Source organism: Narcine bancroftii, chromosome 13 (assembly GCF_036971445.1).
Source record: "Narcine bancroftii isolate sNarBan1 chromosome 13, sNarBan1.hap1, whole genome shotgun sequence".
Lineage (NCBI taxonomy): Eukaryota > Metazoa > Chordata > Chondrichthyes > Torpediniformes > Narcinidae > Narcine > Narcine bancroftii.
This window is the reverse complement of record NC_091481.1, coordinates 75,870,901-75,890,234: the sequence shown is the minus strand read 5'-3', so window position 1 is coordinate 75,890,234 and position 19,334 is coordinate 75,870,901. Positions and strand designations below refer to the sequence as shown.

Sequence of the window (19,334 nt, the reverse complement as noted above, 5' to 3'; positions counted from 1 at the left end):
CAACCCCCCCACCCCCCACCCAAGTCCAGGTGGGTGGTAGAATCTGGAGAAAGGATGTGGCCTAGAGGAAAATGGCATTGGCAGAGAATTGGGGTAGGTGGGCAGTGATGCCCAGTACCGACTGTGGGCTGAAGGACTTCTGCCTGTGCTGTGACTACAGGAACACTGGACAACGAAGATTTTGCTTCCTGAACATTTTTGGGTATAGTTTATGGATTTTGACCTGCTGATCAGGAAAATCACCTTAAAATGTTCCTATCACAAACATTTTTTTTAAAAAAGATATAACCAATTTTGGTGATTTCCTGTCATATTTTAAGTCTATTTCAAGTATACAAAACCATGAAGTACAACAGGTCATTGAAAATTCATTTTCTGCATTTGCACTTGGTCTCGGTGCAGTCGGTAACGAACATGGTGAAAGGTTTCACCAGGACATTGCAACTATGGAAAAGCGGCATCAGGGCAACTGGGATCCATCAGTGCTGGCCGACTATTGTTGGACACTGGCATGAGAGGCATCAGATGCTGAGTACAAACAAAAATCAGCGGCCAAACATTTTTAGGTCAGTCGAACTAACACAAAGTCTCAGCATCATTATGCGATTAAACACGGTAAATTCAATAAAAGTTGCATTTAATGTTTCTCCAATTTCCTACGTGATACAGAAAATGTGAAATTATCTTTGTGTTCAGCTTGAAATTGTCTACCATCATCCCCAATTTCTTTATTTCCCCCCCCCCCCCACGGAAACAAACTGTTTGAAAATATTTTTTGTCCAGTAAAATCAGATCCATCTCCAGTACGAGCCACTCCTCTGCTCTCTCACTCCCCGTCTGAATGCTGGCGAGCACGTGTCCTCTGCCCCGTGACACAACCATGGTCCAAGTTGCATTTACCTCACTTTGAATGATTGGGAGGGCAGGGTAAAAGATAATGTGGGAGGGTCACATGGGTCAGAGACCCCCCCCCCCCCAGTAACGGGGAAGGGGGGGGCACGGTCAGCATAGCTGTTAGTGCCACGCTGTTACAGTGCCAGTGACCCGGATTCAAATTACGGTGCTGTCTACAAGGAGTTTGTCCGTTCTCTTCATGGGTTTCCTCTGGGAGCTCAGTTTTCCCCCCTCCCTTCAAGGGTTCAAATCTTCATCAAACCTGGGTGTGAACCTGCAAGGTTAAGGACCTCAATGACCCAAAAGCTCTTTCCCAACCAGCTCCGAGACGATAAACCAAATGGCCTCCTTTTGTGTGGTAAAACATTCCTAAGCAAACTTCCACTGGAAACAGTTTGTCTGCCCTTATTGGTGTAAACACTATGATTCTCGATGGTTCCATGGTCGGTCCAGAGGTTTTCCCCAGGCCATTTCCACATGTTTGATCTATGGGCTCATTCGAGCCACTATTGGCCCCTGTAAATATCACTCCTTTGTGAGGTCATGATCTGGATCCGATCCTATCCCCCACCAGTCAGGGCTGAGGCACTTGAATCAGGTAACCAGGCACCAGTGTGTCAGCTGTGTCTCAGTAGGCACATAACTCATCTCCGATGCAGAGTGACATGGGTTCGACTCCTCCCTCAGACGACAGAGCGGTACCATCCAGAGGGAGTGTGTCATCGTCAGAGGAGCCTTCTTTTGGGCGGGACGCTAAACCCAGGCCTCGAGGGGTTGCAGACCCTGGGGAAGCAGAGGACTGGAGCAGGGCATCAGAAAACAGGGAGACCACTCCCCCCCTCCCCCCCCGGTTGAGAAGAGACGACCCATGGGGGCAAACCAGCGAGGGGCTTGGAGGCAGAGGAACACACGGGCGGCGAGCTGTCGGCGAATTGAGGCAAGGAACCCATGCAGGCTGCTGACGACTGTAGTCAAGGTTCTTGCTGGAGACTGGCTCGTGTCTGGGTGAAGGGGTATCAGGTATCGGAACAGAGATGCGAGAAGGCGCCCCGAATGCTTTGAAGGTTCGGATCTGGAGTTGCCGGTGATTTAGACTGGACTCTGTGTGTCTGTGGAGGTGAATCCACGGACACCCAGTGACTGTGGGGGGGGGGGGGGGGGGGGACTCTGCATTTTTCTCTGACTGTAAGGGGTGCCGGGCAATTTCAGCTGATGCCGAATCTTTGTCTGCCTGACGGTAGAGGAGAGGAAATTTGGTGTCATATCACATTTTCTGTTTCATTACACGACAAAAAAAAACTTTCTATCAAGCGAAGCTTCTCTCAAAGAAATGAGGAGATTCCCCAGCTCACACTTGCAGTTTGTGGGATCTTGTTGTGTGTCCATTAGCTGCTGCTATTTACAAGGCGATCGTCCTGCTCTTTACCTGAATGACCCTGGGACCTCTTGGGCAGTGATAGACGCTATCTTAATGAAGTTGATCACATACGACGGGAGGGGAATATAGAGACACAACAATCTATTCCAGGGTTCCTGACCTGAGGAGCTCCTGACCGTTAACCTGCAAACTGAGGATGCATTAATAGAAGAAATAGCAGGAGCAGGAAGCCATGCAGCCCCTCATGCTCGTCTCTCCACTCACTAGGATCACCTGCCGTATCCCCCATAGCCCCCGATTTCTGCAATGTGCAGAGACCTCCGCTCTCAAAGAACTCTACAACCATGCCCCTTTGGTGAGAGCTCCGAGGATTCGCCTCTCTGGGTGAAAGGAATTTCTTGTCATAAATAGCCCCCACCTTTCTTTGAGACGGTGAATTCCCCTGCCTGGTCCAAAGACCCTGGTTTGAGTAACCGGGTCCTCTGGGGAACCCTCCTTTACCCGCTGAGAAATTCCGACAGGCGTGCATCTACTCACCAAAATTCTGATCTGCCTGTAGGAACGAACTGGACCCTAGAGAGTCAGGGAAACACACACAAAAAAAAGAGGGTTAATTTTATGGTGTCGTCCCACAGGAGGGACTGTGCACTGTGGAAGATTCTGGAAGCAACAATGATTAAGTCCATTTATCTCCTCAAACCAGACCAACTGTTGCTTAAACATCAATCCTTCTTGATGTTCCTCACTGGAGGTCCACCCCCATCCTCAGAATCAGAATTTATTGTCTAGAACAGGTCATGAAATTCAATGTTTTGCAGTAGCGTCACCGTGCAAACATTCACATAAACCACCTGACAAAATAAATAAAAATAATGCACGAAAAAGTCAAAGCGAAGGCAGTGTCCATTGATCTTTTAGGAATCTGATGGCAGCGGGAAGAAGCTGTCCCTGTGCCAGTGAATGCTCATCTTTAGGTTCCTGACAGTAGCAGAGTGAAGAGGGCACGGCCTGGGTGGTGGGGGCCTTTGAGGATAGAGGCTGCTTTCTTATAACACCGCCTCATGTAGACGTTCTCGATGGAGTAAGACTGCTGCCCGTGAGGTCGCAGGCCGAGTTCTCAACCCTCTGGAGGTTTTACTTGTCCTGAGCGTTGCACCTCCGTACCAGGCAGCGATGTAACCAGCCAGAATGCTCTCCGGTGGAAGTGTTTGAGCGCCTTCGGAGACGTACCGCGTCTCTTTAAACTCCTCACATAGTTTATAGCCTCTGGAAGCACTCATAGGGCCATCACTCGCCCACCCCGGGGCCCATTCCTGTCTCTACATCCAGCCAGCATTCTGCACCGCAGAACCAGGCCACTCAGCCCAACGAGTCTGTGCCAACCATCAACACTTGTGCTGGTCCTAATTAATCTGCCTATGTTCCCATCAACTCTCTCCACCCACCCCCCCCACCACCCCACCCCAGATTCTACCGCTCAACTCTACATCCAGGGCCGACAAAACTTCCAGCCTCCACATTTTTTGGGCTGTTGGAGCACCCAGAAGAAAATTCATGCAGTCATGGGGAGAAACTGCACACTCCACATAGACAGCACCGGCGATCAGGCTTGAAATGTAGCTGCGAGGCAGGGTGCTCACAACACTCATCGCTATGTTAATCGGTCAAGGGGGAAATCCAAGATGATATGTTACATCTAGTTTCACAGCTTCTGCTCAATTTCCTCAACATCGACACCCAAAGTTTGAGACACAAGAGATTGAAGATGCTATAATATGGGGCAAAAAACATTGCTGGTGGGGGGGAGGGGGGGGAGTCAGCAGGTTGGACAGCACGGTCATTGTTTTGAGGGGGAGACCCTCAGTCGCAGCTCCCAGTGTTCTGGTCCCCGCAGCCACCGGAGGACGACGCAGTACTCCCGCTCCAGGCATTACTCCAGCTCGTACAGGCGCTACCACGGAGGAGGGTCTCAAGACGGGTGCCGCTGCTCGCGCTCCCACTCAGCCGACCGGACGCACCATGCAGCTCTCACGGTCGATCCAGGGATGATGGCAGATCTGCAGCAAGGGTTGGACCTGCCGCTTCGATCAGCACTGGGAGTGGGACTGAGGGGTTTCCCAGAGGGGAAGCGCAAGAAGAGTTTTAACACTGCCCAGAAGGACCTGGGAATGCTGGTGAATGATTGAGTGGTTTTCAGGTGCAGCAGGCTATCAGAAAAGCAAATGTAACATTAGCCTTCATCACTAGAGGGATCGACTTTAGTAGCAGGGAGGTTCTGCTGTAACTGTACAAGGTCCTGGTGAGGCCGCATCTGTAGAACTGCGTGCGGTTCTGGTCTCCTTACTTGAGGAAAGATGAACTGGCTTTGGAGGTGGTGCGGGGGGGGGGGGGGGGGGGGTCACTGGGTTGGTTCCAGAGGTGAGAGAGGGGTTGGCCTGTGAGCAGAGATTGAGTTGTCTGGAATTTAGAAGAATGAGAGGGGATCTTATAGAAATACAAAATTATGAAAGGCACAGATAGAGGTAGGAAAGTTGTTCCCATTTGTGGGGGGGGGGGGAGACCAGAACTAGGGAACACAGCTTCAAGATCCAGGGGTGTAGATTTAGGACGGAAATGGGGAGGAACTGCTTTTCCCAGAGGGGGGATGAATCTGTGGAATTCGCTGCCCATTGAAGCAGTGGAGTCAACCTCAGTAAACATATTTAAGACACATTTGGATAGATTTTTACATAGATGGGGAATTAAGGGATATGGGGAAAAGGCAGGTCGGTGGAGATGAACCTATCATCAGATCAGTAGTGATCTCATAGAATGCTGGAGCAGGTTTGACTCCTGATCCCATTTCTCAACCCGAAAACATCGAATGTCCTCTCTCACTGAGTCTCTCCAGCAGTTTGGGAAGGGTGGGGGGATGGGGAGGCGGGGGTTCTTTTGTACCCTGAAGCACCCCCGTTCAGGCACCAGAGACAAAATTCAAAGCAGAAATCTCAGATGGTGGCAGAAGGGGAAGAGAGAAAATTTGTCAGATCACGCCTAGCGAATGGTCAAGAGCCTGGAATATTTTCCATTGATTCCCCTCCACAGACACCGCCTGACCTGCTGAGCGTTTCCACCCTCCGATCTCAGATTCCCAGCTCTAGCTTCACTCGTCCATGATGCTAACAGCCGCCAGCGTTCGCCTTACTGGCCTGTGACAACATCGAGACCTCTCGCTCCAAGCAGACACTCTCCACACAGCTTCATGTGCACAGTGGAGGACCTTCCTATGCAATGGGACAGCAGAGACTGAACCGGCCAGGATGTGGTCCTCTTTAAACTGCGCCTGGAACAGGAAGCAAAACTATGGAATGGGCAACAGTTCTCGACCGACGTCAATGAGAGGCCAAATTTCTGCTCAGTTTTCCCTCCCCACCACCACCACCCTCCCCACCAAAACCCAGCAACTCAACCTCTGACTGAAATTACAAGCAATAATTCCCCGGTTTCCTCCCCGCCCTCAATTTGAGGGACATTTGCTTCCTGGAGGTGGTTTCTTAGCAGGTGGCAGGGCAGAATTCAGAGAAAAGGGAACTTTTGGGAAGCACAAGCTGCTGAACTCCCTGCCTCCTCGGAGAGGGTGAGCAAATTTAAGTTCTAGGGAGTCACCATCTCGGACGATCTTTCCTAGACCCAACACACTAAAGGCATCGTGAAGAAAGCACGTCAGCACCTCTACTTCCTCAGGAGTTTGTGGAGATTCGGTACGACATCAGAAACCCTGGCAAATTTCAACAGGGATGTGCTGACCAGCTGCATCACGGTCTGGTACGGGGAACACCAATACCCAAGCATAAAACCCGCAAAAAGCAGTGGACGCAACCCAGGATATCGCGGGAAAAACCCTCCTCACCATCTGAAGGAAGCAGCGATCATCAAGGATCAGGACCACCCAGCACACGCTCTGTTCTCGCTGCTGCCATCAGGAAAGAGGTCTAGGTGCCACAAGACTCGCACCCCCCTCCCCCAGGTTCAGGAGTAGCTGCTACCCCTCCACCATCAGACCCCTCATTGACAAGGACTCGTTTAAGGACTTTATTGCAGATGGATTACATTTCTTTAGATGTGTAAGTTGAGTAGCTTTTTGCACGACCAATAAGTGGTAATCCTGCCTTCGTAATGTCACGTCCGCACTCTGACAATAAATCCCAATCTCCCGAGGAGTCTTCATAGGCAGTGGGATCGTCAGCCAGGGTGTGGAAGACTCAGCTGGGTGTGGAGGTCAACTGGAGACAGAACTCTCTGCAACAAAATGAAGGTAGGAAAGCCCATCTGGCTTTGTCCAGAGAGTTGAGTGGTCCAGCAGGTAATGCGAATGCCTCAGAGCTTCATAGACCCGGGTTCGATCCCTAACTCCGATTTTCATATTCTCCGTCTAGCCACGTGGGCCATCTCCCAGGTGTCGCGGTCCATCGTTTTGCCCTGACCCCGCCCCTCCCCCAGCGCTGTTCTGAGTGGCAGGATCTGGGACAGAGTTGGGAGAATGCAATGGCCTTGGCAAAAACGGGTGCTTGTGCTCGGGCTCAGAAGGGCAAAGGGCCCAGTTTCCCAACTGCACGACAGGGAGAGCCAAAAGGCCACCTCTCTGTGGATTGGGGCAGGCCCCTGTGCATGGTGAGACCATCACCAACAGCCAACATTGGCACGCGGATCACCTGACGGCGCTGTGAGGCACGATCGTCAAGACTCCACGTCCGCGAGGGCAAAGAGGCTGAGGGGAGAGAAACGAGAACTGCCACCCCTTCCAGGAAACAATTGACAGTCCCGGAGCTGGCGTGAGCTCTTGGCCCTCTTCCCAAAGGCTGAATTACACGGATCCCTGCCTCCAGCAACCTAACCTGCGGAACAACATTCCTGAGCCCTTCCTCTTCACAACGAAGAGAACACTCTGGGGGTTTACAGTAACTGACCAAATGCTTACAGCATGGATGGGGGTGGTTCAGCCCATTGACTTGCTATCACTCTTCATGTGACCAATCCAATTCCTGTCCTCACTCCGTTCCATGTGGTATTATTACAATACCGTCCAGCATCTTAAAAAAGGAACCATTTTAATATCACAATGGAAGATTTGGCATGGAAACAGGCCCTGGCCCACCGTCCACACTAACCATCACACACCATTTGCCCCAACCCTAGAGTATTTGTGTTATTGTCAATCCTGAGTAAAAGTTGACCCGCCCCCCCCAATTTTTCCACCCACCCGAGCTCCCGACACCCTGACACTGGATCCTCGCCCCGGACACCAGAGATCCCGATGCCCCAACTGCAAAACTTCACCCCAGCCGCCTGCCCAACGACTCAGACTCTTTCCTCGGTCCCTGCCGGCCACCCAACAGAGCTCCCGATCGCGAAGTTACCACCCAGACCCGGCCATCCAAGCTCCCAACACCTTGAATGGCGCAGGTACTCATCTCAGTCAAAAGTTTGACCCACGTACAAGTCAACACCCCCCCCCCCCCTACAAATTTGACCAGAAAAATTGGTCCATAAAACTCAACTGTTCCATGTGAATTGATCTTATTCTCACCACGTTCCCACTTCCTCAGGTTCTAGCCCTCACCTACCCTCTCTGGGCAATTTACAGAAGCCAACAGAACTGATGTGTCTTGGGACGCAAGGAGAAATTTAGAGCATCAGGAGGGGACTCCACGCAGTCACAGGGGGAGCATGCCAACTCCACATGGACAGCAGCCAGAGACCAGGATGGAACCTGGGTCACTGGAGCCAGATGTCAGCTGCTAGGCTGTCTGTGCCCCTGCACCCTCTTTACTGTGGGCCTTGGGCATTCTGGGTCTTCCAAGCCAGAGCTCCAAGAGGGTTGGCATCCGGTTATTGACACAGGAAGGGAGTGGAAGGAAGATCGCGGGCAGGGTGACAGAACGCAGTTACGTGGACTCGGAGAACTCTGCACTGATGTGTCTGTCCATGGTCTCGTGCACTGCCACACTAAGGCCACCCGTAAATTGGAGGAACATTTCCGACAGGCCTTCTCCAACTGGATGGCATTAACATCGACCTCTCTGGTTCCTGCTGGACCGCTCTCTGATCTTTCCTCCAGCTCTCCACACCCTTCTCCATTCAGAGCCAACCCCCCTCCTCCGTATACTGATGTGTCCTCCCTCCCTACCTCCTGCCTGTGGGACTGAGCTCCTCCCCTGCCCCTCCCCCCCACCAGCATTTCGTTCGGGCACCTGCCGACATTTTGCTCACATTTGAATGAAGGGGCTCCAGCCCGAAACGTCGGTTCTGTATCTTTATCTTTGCTACATAAGGACACTGTTTGACCTGCTGAGTTTCTCCAGCTTTGATTTTACTTCAACCATGGTGTTGGCAGACATTCGTGCTTTTCTCAAGCAGTAAAGGTACCATTATCATCGTGTAATACTACATTTAGGATGTAACATACAAAATTCTTCTACTTTTGTCTCCTGCAAGGCAGAGAGGTGATTATTGTTACCCACCAATAAGCTGGTGGGACAATCAATCGTCAACACCCACACAAAAGTCACTTTACACAAAGGAGGTGTCTCAAAAACAGCCTGCATCATTTTCAAATAGCACAAGTAACATGCCCTTTCGGCCCACGGCGCCCGATTAACCTACGCCCCTGTACGTTTTGAAGGGTGGGAGGAAACCTCCGCAGACACAGGGTGAACATTCCAACTCCCTACAGACAGCGTGGGATTCAAACTCGGGTCACTGGCGCTGTGCGAACCGTGCCACCCAAACACTGCAAAACGCCCTGCATGTCATCAAACTAAAAGCAACTCCCAGCTACTGATAAACTTAGCCAGAGAGCCATTCTGAAACAGAGCTTGAACAGATGATATTCTGCTGTTATCAGGCTCACACATGGACCTCTCACTGGTAAAAGTGAGTGCAGTTTAAGTGTACTTTTTTCTATACCCTGTACCTTTTCTGTGTAACCCTGTACCCTGAACTCTACACCCTGCAGCTCTGCTTCATTACTCCGCACATGTACCAGCAAATGATTCAATTATTAGAAAACATTGCTCATCAGGAATTAGAAAATTGTAGGCCTCTCAGCTCCTCAAGTCTACTCCCCCATTCAATACGATCCTACACTGCAAGACATAGGAGCAGATAAAGGCCATTCAGCCCATTGGGTCTGCCAACCAAATGGGATACGATAAGAGGAGAGGCAAGAATTCATCGCGTTCATGCGAAAGGAGAGAGGGAAGGGAGAGACAGAGGTGGGGGGGAGGAGGAGGCAAAAGGGAGAAGAGGTGTGGTGGTGTTGGGGGTTTAAATGAAAGTCAGAGAAGTCAATGTTAATGCCATCTGGTTGGAGGATGCCTAGTCGGAAGACGAGGTACCGTTCCTTCACTTTGCAGGCGGTCTCAGTCTGGCTGTGCTCGAGACCATGGACAGACATGTCAGTGAGGGAATGGAATGGGCAGCTTAAATGGGTGACTTTATTCCCCATTTCCCCACTAAGCCGTCCTTCTCCCCATAACCTTTGATGCCCTGGCTAATCAAGAATCTCTGCTTCAAATACATCTCCCCCCCACACCCCCCCTCCAGGCCTCATCTCTCCTCCCCAAGCCCCATCTCCCCCCCCCCCCACCCCCGGGCCCCATCTCTTCTTCCGTTCCAGTTCCCCCAATTCCCCGATCTTCCAAACATTTAAACTTCCACTTTCTGGGATTCGGCCCTCCGAGAATGCTCTGCCATTCAAGGGATTCCAGAGATCGGGACAGGGCTATGCACATCCAGAGAGAGGAGAATAGATTTGAGACAGGCAACCAGAAGTGACAGAGGAGAGAGAGCTGGGGAGAGGTCCAGAGCAGGGGAATGAGAGTGAGCAAGAATCTGAAGACAGAAGAACTGACAAGACAACACTGGGGCATTGGTAGACCAGCAAGGTGGTGGGGAAGAGGTCATTGTAAGGGAGATCGGAGTCTGCAGTTGGGTTGGATCAAACTGGAAGGCAAAAGGGTTAATGTAGCAGTTAGTGCAATGGTATCACAGCGCCAGCGATCTGGGTACGAATCCTGCGCTGTCTGTGAGGAGTTTGTACGTTCTCCCCATGTCTGCATGGGTTTTCTCTGGGTGCTCCAGTTTCCTCCCACCGTTCAAAAACATATCGGGGGTTGTAGGTCAATTGGGTGTAAGCACGGGCTTGTGGGCCGGAAGGGCCTGTTACCACATTCTATGTCTACATTTAATACAATGGTCAAAGAAACTGCAGCTCAGCAAAGCAGAGAATGAATGTGAATGAGGTTCCTCCCACCCCCCGCCACCCCCTCAGCTTTCAGCCCCTAGGACGCTTTGCTCAAAATGGGTCCCGTGGTCTAAGGCAGGCCCTGGTGTCCCCTTGGAATTAACCAGTCGAGAGAGACAGTCTGGGGTCAACCACAGAGGAAAACAGAACCAAATTAAAAGACGGGGCAGAGACAAGAGGCTTATTAACAGAACAGCTGGAGGAACTCATCAGGTCCAGAGAAGGGAAAGATTTATAATCAACATTTTGGGCCTGAGCCGTTTAAGACAAGGTCAAGTTTATGCCCAGATGCAACCATTTCATCAGTCACTCCTCGTGGCACCCGACCCAGAATCACTCTGGGTTTGAAGACTACATTTACACCATTGAGTTTGACCCAGTGACCCCAGTTTCCAGCTTTTAACAGCCCCAGACTGCTCTCCCTCCATCTCTCTCACTTCCCAAACCTCACACTGGTATGGCAGTGAATTCCAGATCCTAAGTGTATGGCAGTAAGACAGCCCTGGACTCCACCCTGTGGTTCCCTGGCCACATTTTTAAACTGTGCCCCTTTTGAACCATCTGATAGGAACAGCTTCCCCGTGAAGGTGGGGAAATCAGTCTCCGATAACTCTTCTCCACATTTTGAGGTCTTGACTGCATTGACCCAAGAAAACTCGTCACCAATAAAGTCATTCCAATGTCTGCCAAATTTTAAAGAAAACTTCCCCGAAGGTTCAGCAGAAAGGGAGATTTTAAATTATAAATTAATTTTTTAAAATTCAGACATACAGCACAGCCACAGGCCATTTTTAGCCCACGAGCCCGTGCCACCCAATTAACCTACAACCCCTCTGTACGTTTTGTATGGTGGGATGAAACCGGAGCCCCTGGAGGAATCCCACGTAGACACGGGGAGAACGTACAAACTGCTTACAGACAGCGCAGGAGATGAACCCCACCCCCGTTTCACAGCAAGGGAGAGAGAAACGATAGCAGAGTCTCCCTCAACTCTCCCAACCCCACACCGTTGGCAGAAGGTTTTGCGTACAGGCCTTTCCCAAGAACTCCGGCGAGTTGTTGAGACTGGATGAGTTGGAATATTTAAAGGCAGAGTAGATAAACGTCTGAAAGGTCAAGAAACCAAGGCCGATGGGGAACTGGCACAGAAGGGACGAGGCCTGTGGCAAATCAAATCAGCCACTAGCACAATGAAAGGCAGGGCAGGCTTGAGGATGCAAGTGCTGACCCCCTCCCCCACCCCCACTTCTGGCGTCTTTATCGACCAGAGTAAAAACACACTGAAGTGTTGGAGGACCTCAGCCGGTCTTTCAAGGCAAATATGGTTTCTTTTTCCCACAAATAAATAACAATTTTTTCGTAGTCAATTTTCACATTTACCTTCCGGAGTGTCCATACACACAGAACGACCCATGTGTTTAGACAAAGTACCGTAGGTACGGCACTTACGTAGGTGACGTACAACTTGTGTGCGACGCACGGCGTCACTGCGTTGACGTCGCCAGTGACGTCATTCACCTGCGTCCCCAAAAAGCCTCCAGACAGAAGAGCAAAGTGGCTCCGGGCACAGATCCTGTCAATACCAGCATCACTCCAACGATTTGACAGCCGCTGGTGAGTAAATGCCTCCTTGCTGCCCATTTAACTCTCCCGCGCTGCAATGCCGCAAACTGATCGCATCATCATATACGCGGCATTCATTATAGCCCACTGTTCTGGACGGCCTGCAGTTCAGTTGACACTGCAGGCAGACCGCAAAATTGTCTAGGAGTGCCGCAGGTAAAATTTGGAAAGGGAACGAGCCGCTCATTTCTGTTCGGATCTCTTTATTCAGACCGTGTCCTGGGAATAATTTCCCGGAATGCAGTGGCTGTGTGTAAAAAGAAAAGTTGTATTGCCGATGTTTCAGGCCTGAACCCTTCTTCAGGGAATAAGCAGAATGAGGTCAAAAGCTAGAAATCTCAGAATACAGACAGTACTGGCTGGGGGGTGGGGAGGGGAGAATCCAGGCCAACCAAATGGGATACGATGAGAGGAGAGGCAAGAATTCATCGCGTCCATGCAAAAGGAGACAGGGGTGGGGGGGGGGGGGGGAGGAGGCAACAGGGAGAAGAGGTGTGGTGGTGTTGGGGGTTTAAATGAAAGTCAGAGAAGTCAATGTTAATGCCATCTGGTTGGAGGACGCCTAGTCGGAAGACGAGGTACCGTTCCTTCACTTTGCAGGCGGTCTCAGTCTGGCTGTGCTCGAGACCATGGAAAGACATGTCAGTGAGGGAATGGAATAGGCAACTTAAATGGGTGACTTTATTGACCACTTTCCGGCCCATCAAAAGGTCACAGGGAGAAGAGGCTGAGTGGGAGAATGGATCAGCTCATGAGCCAAACTCAATGGGCTGAATAGCTTATTTCTGCTCCTATGTCTCCCCCCCCCCCATTTGGTTCAAAACATGATCCAGACTGAGGTCAGCTCGGGTTAACAACCCAGTTAGTTAGTTCACCACAAGACTGCTTGTTCATTTCAGATGCAGGCAAATTAAAGCTTGTCATCTCCCCTGGTGGGACTTGAACTTTGGCCACAGTCCAGGTCCCCAAATCCCAGTCCAGTCCCTTAACCACAGAACCCGCACACTCACAGCCAGTTGAAAGCAAATCCTAGTTCAAACAGGAAATTCTGGAAATAGGTCAGGGAGCACCAGTTAGACAGAAAGAGTTAATATTCCTACATCGAAATAAAAGGCCAATGACCTCCAACTTTCACTCACATCCCTTTCAGAATATTTCCAGCATTTTCTGTTTTTGTTTCAGACTCATTCATATATTGATCTTCACACAAGTGACATCAGTCATTTCTACCACATTTTAAATAACATTTGTACAGATTTTCATTTGTAGGCGCAAACTGTTTTAAAAAAAAAACCACACACTCACATTTGGCTCAATATATCCAACTGGACACAAAAACAGGCCCCTTCTAGTCTGTGCCAGAACATTGTTCTGCCTCATCCCACTGACCTGCACCCAGTCCATAGACTCCCCATACCCCACCCATCCACATCCCTGTCCAAATGTTAAAATGGAGCCGCATTCATCATACCAGCTGGCAGCTCGTTCCACACCCCCACCACTCTTTATGTGAAGAAATTTCCCCCTAAACTTTTCCCCTTTCACTTTTAACCCATGTCCTCTGGTTTGCATCTCACCTCCCCTCAGTGGAAAAAGCCGGTCTACATTTACTCTCTCTAGCCCCCTCATCATTTTAAATACCTCCATCAAATCTCCCCTCCATTCTTCTATGTTCCAGGGAATAAAGTCCGAATTGGCTTAAACTTTCCCTGTAGTTCCTGAAGTCCGGGCACCATCCCAGTAGCCAACCATTTCAGTTCTGTGTCACATGTCTGTCTGTGGCCTTATGTACTATCCCACCCAGACCACCCACAAATTGGAGTAACAACACCTGATTTTCCGTCGGGGCACCCTCCAGCCAGATAGAATTAACAACGATTTTTCTGGTTTCTGCTAACCTGCCCTCCTCTCCCCCCTCCCTCCTTCCCTTCCCAGTTCCCCTCCCTTCCTTCACCTCCTGCCTTTGTGACCACCTCTCCCCCCTAATCTTTTCCTCAGACGCCTGCCGACATTTTTCCATATCTCAAAAAGCCCGAAACGTTGGTGATGTATCTTTAACTTTGTTATGTAAGGGCCACTGTGTGACCTGCTGAGTTTTTTTCCCCCAGCATTATGCATTTTTACAACATCCTAGTAAATCTTCTCTGAACTCATTGCATTGCTGTACAGGCCAGGTTAGCAGAAACACAACATAGCTACAATGCATAAACAGGAGGCTTGGTGCACGTGCCTAGGACACTCCAGAAATCAGAACCTTCTAAATGCCCATCTTGTTACAGTCTTAAATACAGTGTACAGCACAAAACAGGCACTTTGACCCATCACTACTCCCTGAGGTGCTTCCGTTTGCCTGTGTTTGGCCCAAATCCCTCTAAACCTTTCCTGTCCAAGTTATAGCCTTATTTTCTGAATCACAAAAAGGAAAAGGAGGTAAAACACCTGCCCTGGGTTTACCACCCTTTCAACTAACACCAGGGTTGAATTTCTACCTCAATTCTCTCCCCCCACATCCATCTCCCAAGTAATCCCTTTCTAATCACAGAGCACCTATGAGTGCCCCCAAATCTCCCAGATTAGGATGGATTCAGACAGAAAAAAGGCCAAGATGCTATTGAAGCAAGAAAATGGGCAGACGCTGTGGGTGTCGTTTTAACACATAAAACTACTGAAGGAAGTCAGCTCTTTACTATTGTTCACCTTTAAGTTTAAAGTCCCGAATACCAAAATGCATAGGACACAAGAAGCCCATCGAGTCTGCCCCACAATTTAATCATGAGCTGATCCATTTCCCCATTCAGCAAGACCGCCCGGCCTTCTACCCATCACTGATGCCCTGGCTAATCAAGAACCTATCAGTCTCGGTCTTAAATACACCCAAAGACCCGGCCTCCACAGCCGCCCATGATAACAAATTACTCAGATTGACCACCCACTGGCTTAAGAAATTCCTTCTCATTTCTGTTCTAAGCGGACACCCTTCAATCCTGAAGTTGTGCCCTTTTGTCCTGGACTTTCCCACTTTCTACTCTGTTCATGCCTTTCAACATTGTTTTTCTAAAAGATTCTTCCCCCCCCCCTCCCATTCTCCTAAATTCCAGTGAATACAGGCCAAGAGCAAACACTCATGTGATAACCTTTCATTCCCAGAATCATCCCAGCAAACCTCCTCTGAACCCTCTCCAACATCAGCACATTCTTTCTTAAAACAGCTCCCAATACTCCAAGTGAGGTCTCATGGGTGCCTTAGGAGAAAATTTATTTTGCAAGCAGTCTAGCTAGACACCCAATACATAGTACAGTAAAACATATACAGAGATCAGTTAGTTCAGAGCGAAGACAGCAAGGTTTTACTACTGAGCAAATGACAAACCTGGATGGAAAGCTCCCTCTAAACAATGAACTACAGACACTGCCTGACTTTGTCTTTTTCTGCCGCTATTTTTATTTATTTTGTAATATAAATGTTTGGACTGTGACGCTGCCACAAAACAACGAATTTCGCGACATGTTCATGACGATAAACTCTGATTCTCTCAAACACTCAGTTGAAAGATTGCAGACACATAAGCAAACGTGTCCTCTTCCTTGCCACCATTAGAGGCCGTCTCCAGCATTGAAACTTGCCTTAATACAAGTCTCGCTCACTTCCTTCCCGACCCTGTCGCACCATTGCTGAGTTTGAGAACAAGTTTCACAGCCCCACTCCCTCTCGGGAGAGATTTCTCCCAAACTTCACTGGAAAATTAATGCCAATTCTCAATGCCCCAGTGTTGGGCACCATTACTTGAGGTCACGAAGCACCTTCAAAGATGTTAGTGCAGCAGCTTAACCCTCACAAGGTGCACACACTAACAATCACGCAGGATTCTGAGTGCAACATCAAAGCATGGAGACATCATGAGCCTGGGATACCATGGGCTTTGGGGGAAGACTCAGTTGGGCGCAGGGTAAACTAGGCAGAGAGGAAAGAGGGATGCATTCAGATAGATCAGGGGCACCAGTGAAAGGAAGGGACCAGGGAGAGAGGTAGAGCAGAGATGGGGTGGACACTGTTAAGGATGGGAAGCAGGTGGAGGGGCAGGAGACAAGGCAGGAGGGAGAAAGTGGGAGAAACCTCCAGACAGCGACGAGGGTGAACAGCCAAACAGCAGGGGAGGAGGCATTAAGAAAGGAGGGGAATGAGTCACTAGTGGAGGGGGAGGTTGACAGTGAGGAGGGGAGGAGGCAGGGAAGTGGCCGGTGATGGGATTCAGGCAGGAGGCTGAAAGACAGGACCAAAGCAGGGAGCCGGGGGGGGGGGGGGGGGTTTCAGTGAGTGAAGGGACCCAGGCAGGGAGCTGGAGGGTGGAGTGAAGAGAGCTGGGTGGAGTGAGGAGAGCTGGGTGGGAGACAGGCAGGGAGCCAGGGGAGGGGTGGGGGGGAGGGGGTGGGGAAACAGCTGGTGGAGTGACAGGAGCCAGGCAGGGAGCCAGGTGGCGGGGGTGGGCGAGAAAACAGCTGGATGGATGACAGGACACAGGCAGGGAGCCAGATGGGAGGGTGAAAAGAGCTGGATGGGTGACAGGAACCAGGCAGGGAACCAGTGGAGGGGGGGGGGGGGGATGGGAGAGTTGGGTGGGTGACGGGGACCCAGACGGGAAGCCGGAGTGGGGACCTGGATGGGTGACGGGACCCAGACAGGGAGCTGGATGGGTGACGGGACCCAGACAGGGAGCCGAAGGGGGGAGCTGGATGGGTGACTGGACCAAGACAGGGAGACGAAGGGGGCGGCTGGATGGGTGACAGGACCCAGACAGGAAGCCGGAGGGGGGTGTTGGATGGGTGATGGGACCCAGATAGGGAGCCGGAGGGAGGAGCTGAATGGGTGACGGGACCCAGGCAGGGAGCAGAAGGGTGTGTTGGATGGGTGACGGGGGCGGGGGGGGGGTGTTGGATGGGTGACAGGGCCCAGGCAGGGAACCGGAGGGGGGAGCTGGATGGGTGACGGGACCCAGACAAGGAGATGGAGGGATGTGTTGGGTGGCTGACGGGGGAGGCGTGTGTTGGATGGGTGACGGGACCCAGACAGGGAGACGGAGGGGGGAGCTGGATGGGTGACGGGACCCAGACAAGGGGATGGAGGGGTGTGTTGGGTGGGTGACAGGGTGGGGGGGGGGGTGTTGGATGGGTGACAGGGCCCAGGCAGGGAACCGGAGGGGGTTGTTGGATGGGTGTCGGGACCCAGGCAGGGAGCCGGAGGGGGGAGCTGGATGGGTGACAGGACCCAGACAGGGAGCAGAAGGGGTGTGTTGGATGGGTGACAGGGTGGGGGGGGTGTGTTGGATGGGTGACAGGGCCCAGGCAGGGAACCGGAGGGGGGAGCTGGATGGGTGACGGGACCCAGACAAGGAGATGGAGGGATGTGTTGGGTGGGTGACGGGGGAGGCGTGTGTTGGATGGGTGACGGGGGGGATGTTGGATGGGTGATGGGACCCAGACAGGGAGACGGAGGGGGGAGCTGGATGGGTGACGGGACCCAGACAAGGGGATGGAGGGGTGTGTTGAGTGGGTGACGGGGGGGGGGGGGGGTATTGGATGGGAAACGGGACCCAGACAAGGAGATGGAGGGGTGTGTTGGGTGGGTGACGGGGGAGGCGTGTGTTGGATGGGTGATGGGACCCAGACAGGGAGACGGAGGGGGGAGCTGGATGGGTGACGGGACCCAGACAAGGGGATGGAGGGGTGTGTTGGGTGGGTGACGGGGGGGGGGGGTGTTGGATGGGTGACGGGACCCAGACAAGGAGATGGAGGGGTGTGTTGGGTGGGTGACGGGGGGGATGTTGGATGGGTGACGGGACCCAGACAGGGAGCCGGAGGGGGGAGCTGGATGGGTGACGGGACCCAGACAAGGAGATGGAGGGGTGTGTTGGGTGGGTGACGGGGGGGATGTTGGATGGCTGACGGGACCCAGACAGGGAGCCGGAGGGGGGAGCTGGATGGGTGACGGGACCCAGACAAGGGGATGGAGGGGTGTGTTGGGTGGGTGACGGGGGGGGGGGGGGTGTTGGATGGGTGACGGGACCCAGACAAGGAGATGGAGGGGTGTGTTGGGTGGGTGACGGGGGAGGCGTGTGTTGGATGGGTGACGGGGGCGATGTTGGATGGGTGACGGGACCCAGACAGGGAGACGGAGGGGGGAGCTGGATGGGTGACGGGACCCAGACAAGGGGATGGAGGGGTGTTGGGTGGGTGACGGGGGGTTGTTGGATGGGTGACGGGACCCAGACAGGGAGCCGGAGGGGGGAGCTGGATGGGTGACGGGACCCAGACAAGGAGATGGAGGGGTGTGTTGGGTGGGTGACGGGGGGGATGTTGGATGGGTGACGGGACCCAGACAGGGAGCCGGAGGGGGGAGCTGGATGGGTGACGGGACCCAGACAAGGAGATGGAGGGGTGTGTTGGGTGGGTGACGGGGGGGATGTTGGATGGGTGACGGGACCCAGACAGGGAGCCGGAGGGGGGAGCTGGATGGGTGACGGGACCCAGACAAGGGGATGGAGGGGTGTGTTGGGTGGGTGACGGGGGGGGGGGGTGTTGGATGGGTGACGGGACCCAGACAAGGAGATGGAGGGGTGTGTTGGGTGGGTGACGGGGGGGGTGTTGGATGGGTGACGGGGGGGTGTTGGATGGGTGACGGGACCCAGACAGGGAGCCGGAGGCGGTCTGCGTGAAGCTGACACCCACCTGGGGGGCAGTAGGGCCCCGGCAGCTCCTGCTCTCTGCTCTTCATGCCGCGACTGCTCCGCTTCAGCCACTTCCTTTTTTTTTGATTACAAGTCTGGAAATTCCCAGTCGAAGCGCTTGCGCTGATTGGTGGACGGCGAAGGTCGCGCGCCGCCGGGGATTCCCCTCTGCGAACACCTCGTTCCGCCGCCCGTATGACGTAGAAAGTACGGTCGGCGGAAATCCCGAACTGGATTTCCTAGCAATCGGACCGGGACCAAAGGAAAACCCAAACTGGATCCACAAAGAAACCAAACCTGAATTTAAACAAGAACCTTCAGCAATTACAAATATTGTATTTTGGGGAAGAGAAAGAGATTTAAAGTTTCATCCACTATTAATGAGTGGAGGGATTCAGCATCCATGGGGAGAAATGTGAATATCTTGGATCTG

The 19,334-nt window shown here is 52.2% G+C and overlaps 1 protein-coding gene across 3 annotated transcripts in view; it reads right to left on the bottom strand.

Annotated features, from left to right (window-relative positions):
- LOC138748777 (transcription factor RelB-like) overlaps positions 1 to 19,131 on the bottom strand; it is a 63,598-nt gene extending 44,467 nt beyond the window's left edge. Inside the window, exons 1-2 of one of the 3 annotated variants that reach the window (XM_069909496.1) lie at positions 18,903 to 19,131; positions 2,810 to 2,845 (exon numbers count right to left, since the gene is read on the bottom strand). In XM_069909496.1, coding sequence (XP_069765597.1) covers positions 2,810 to 2,845; positions 18,903 to 18,948 — 82 coding nt within the window. In that variant the 5' untranslated portion in view covers positions 18,949 to 19,131. Of the gene's footprint in view, positions 1 to 1,156; positions 1,388 to 2,809; positions 2,846 to 18,902 lie in introns of those variants that run through there. The other 2 variants (XM_069909497.1, XM_069909495.1) reach the window with 2 other exon arrangements.
- Between the last annotated feature and the right edge of the window lie 203 nt (positions 19,132 to 19,334).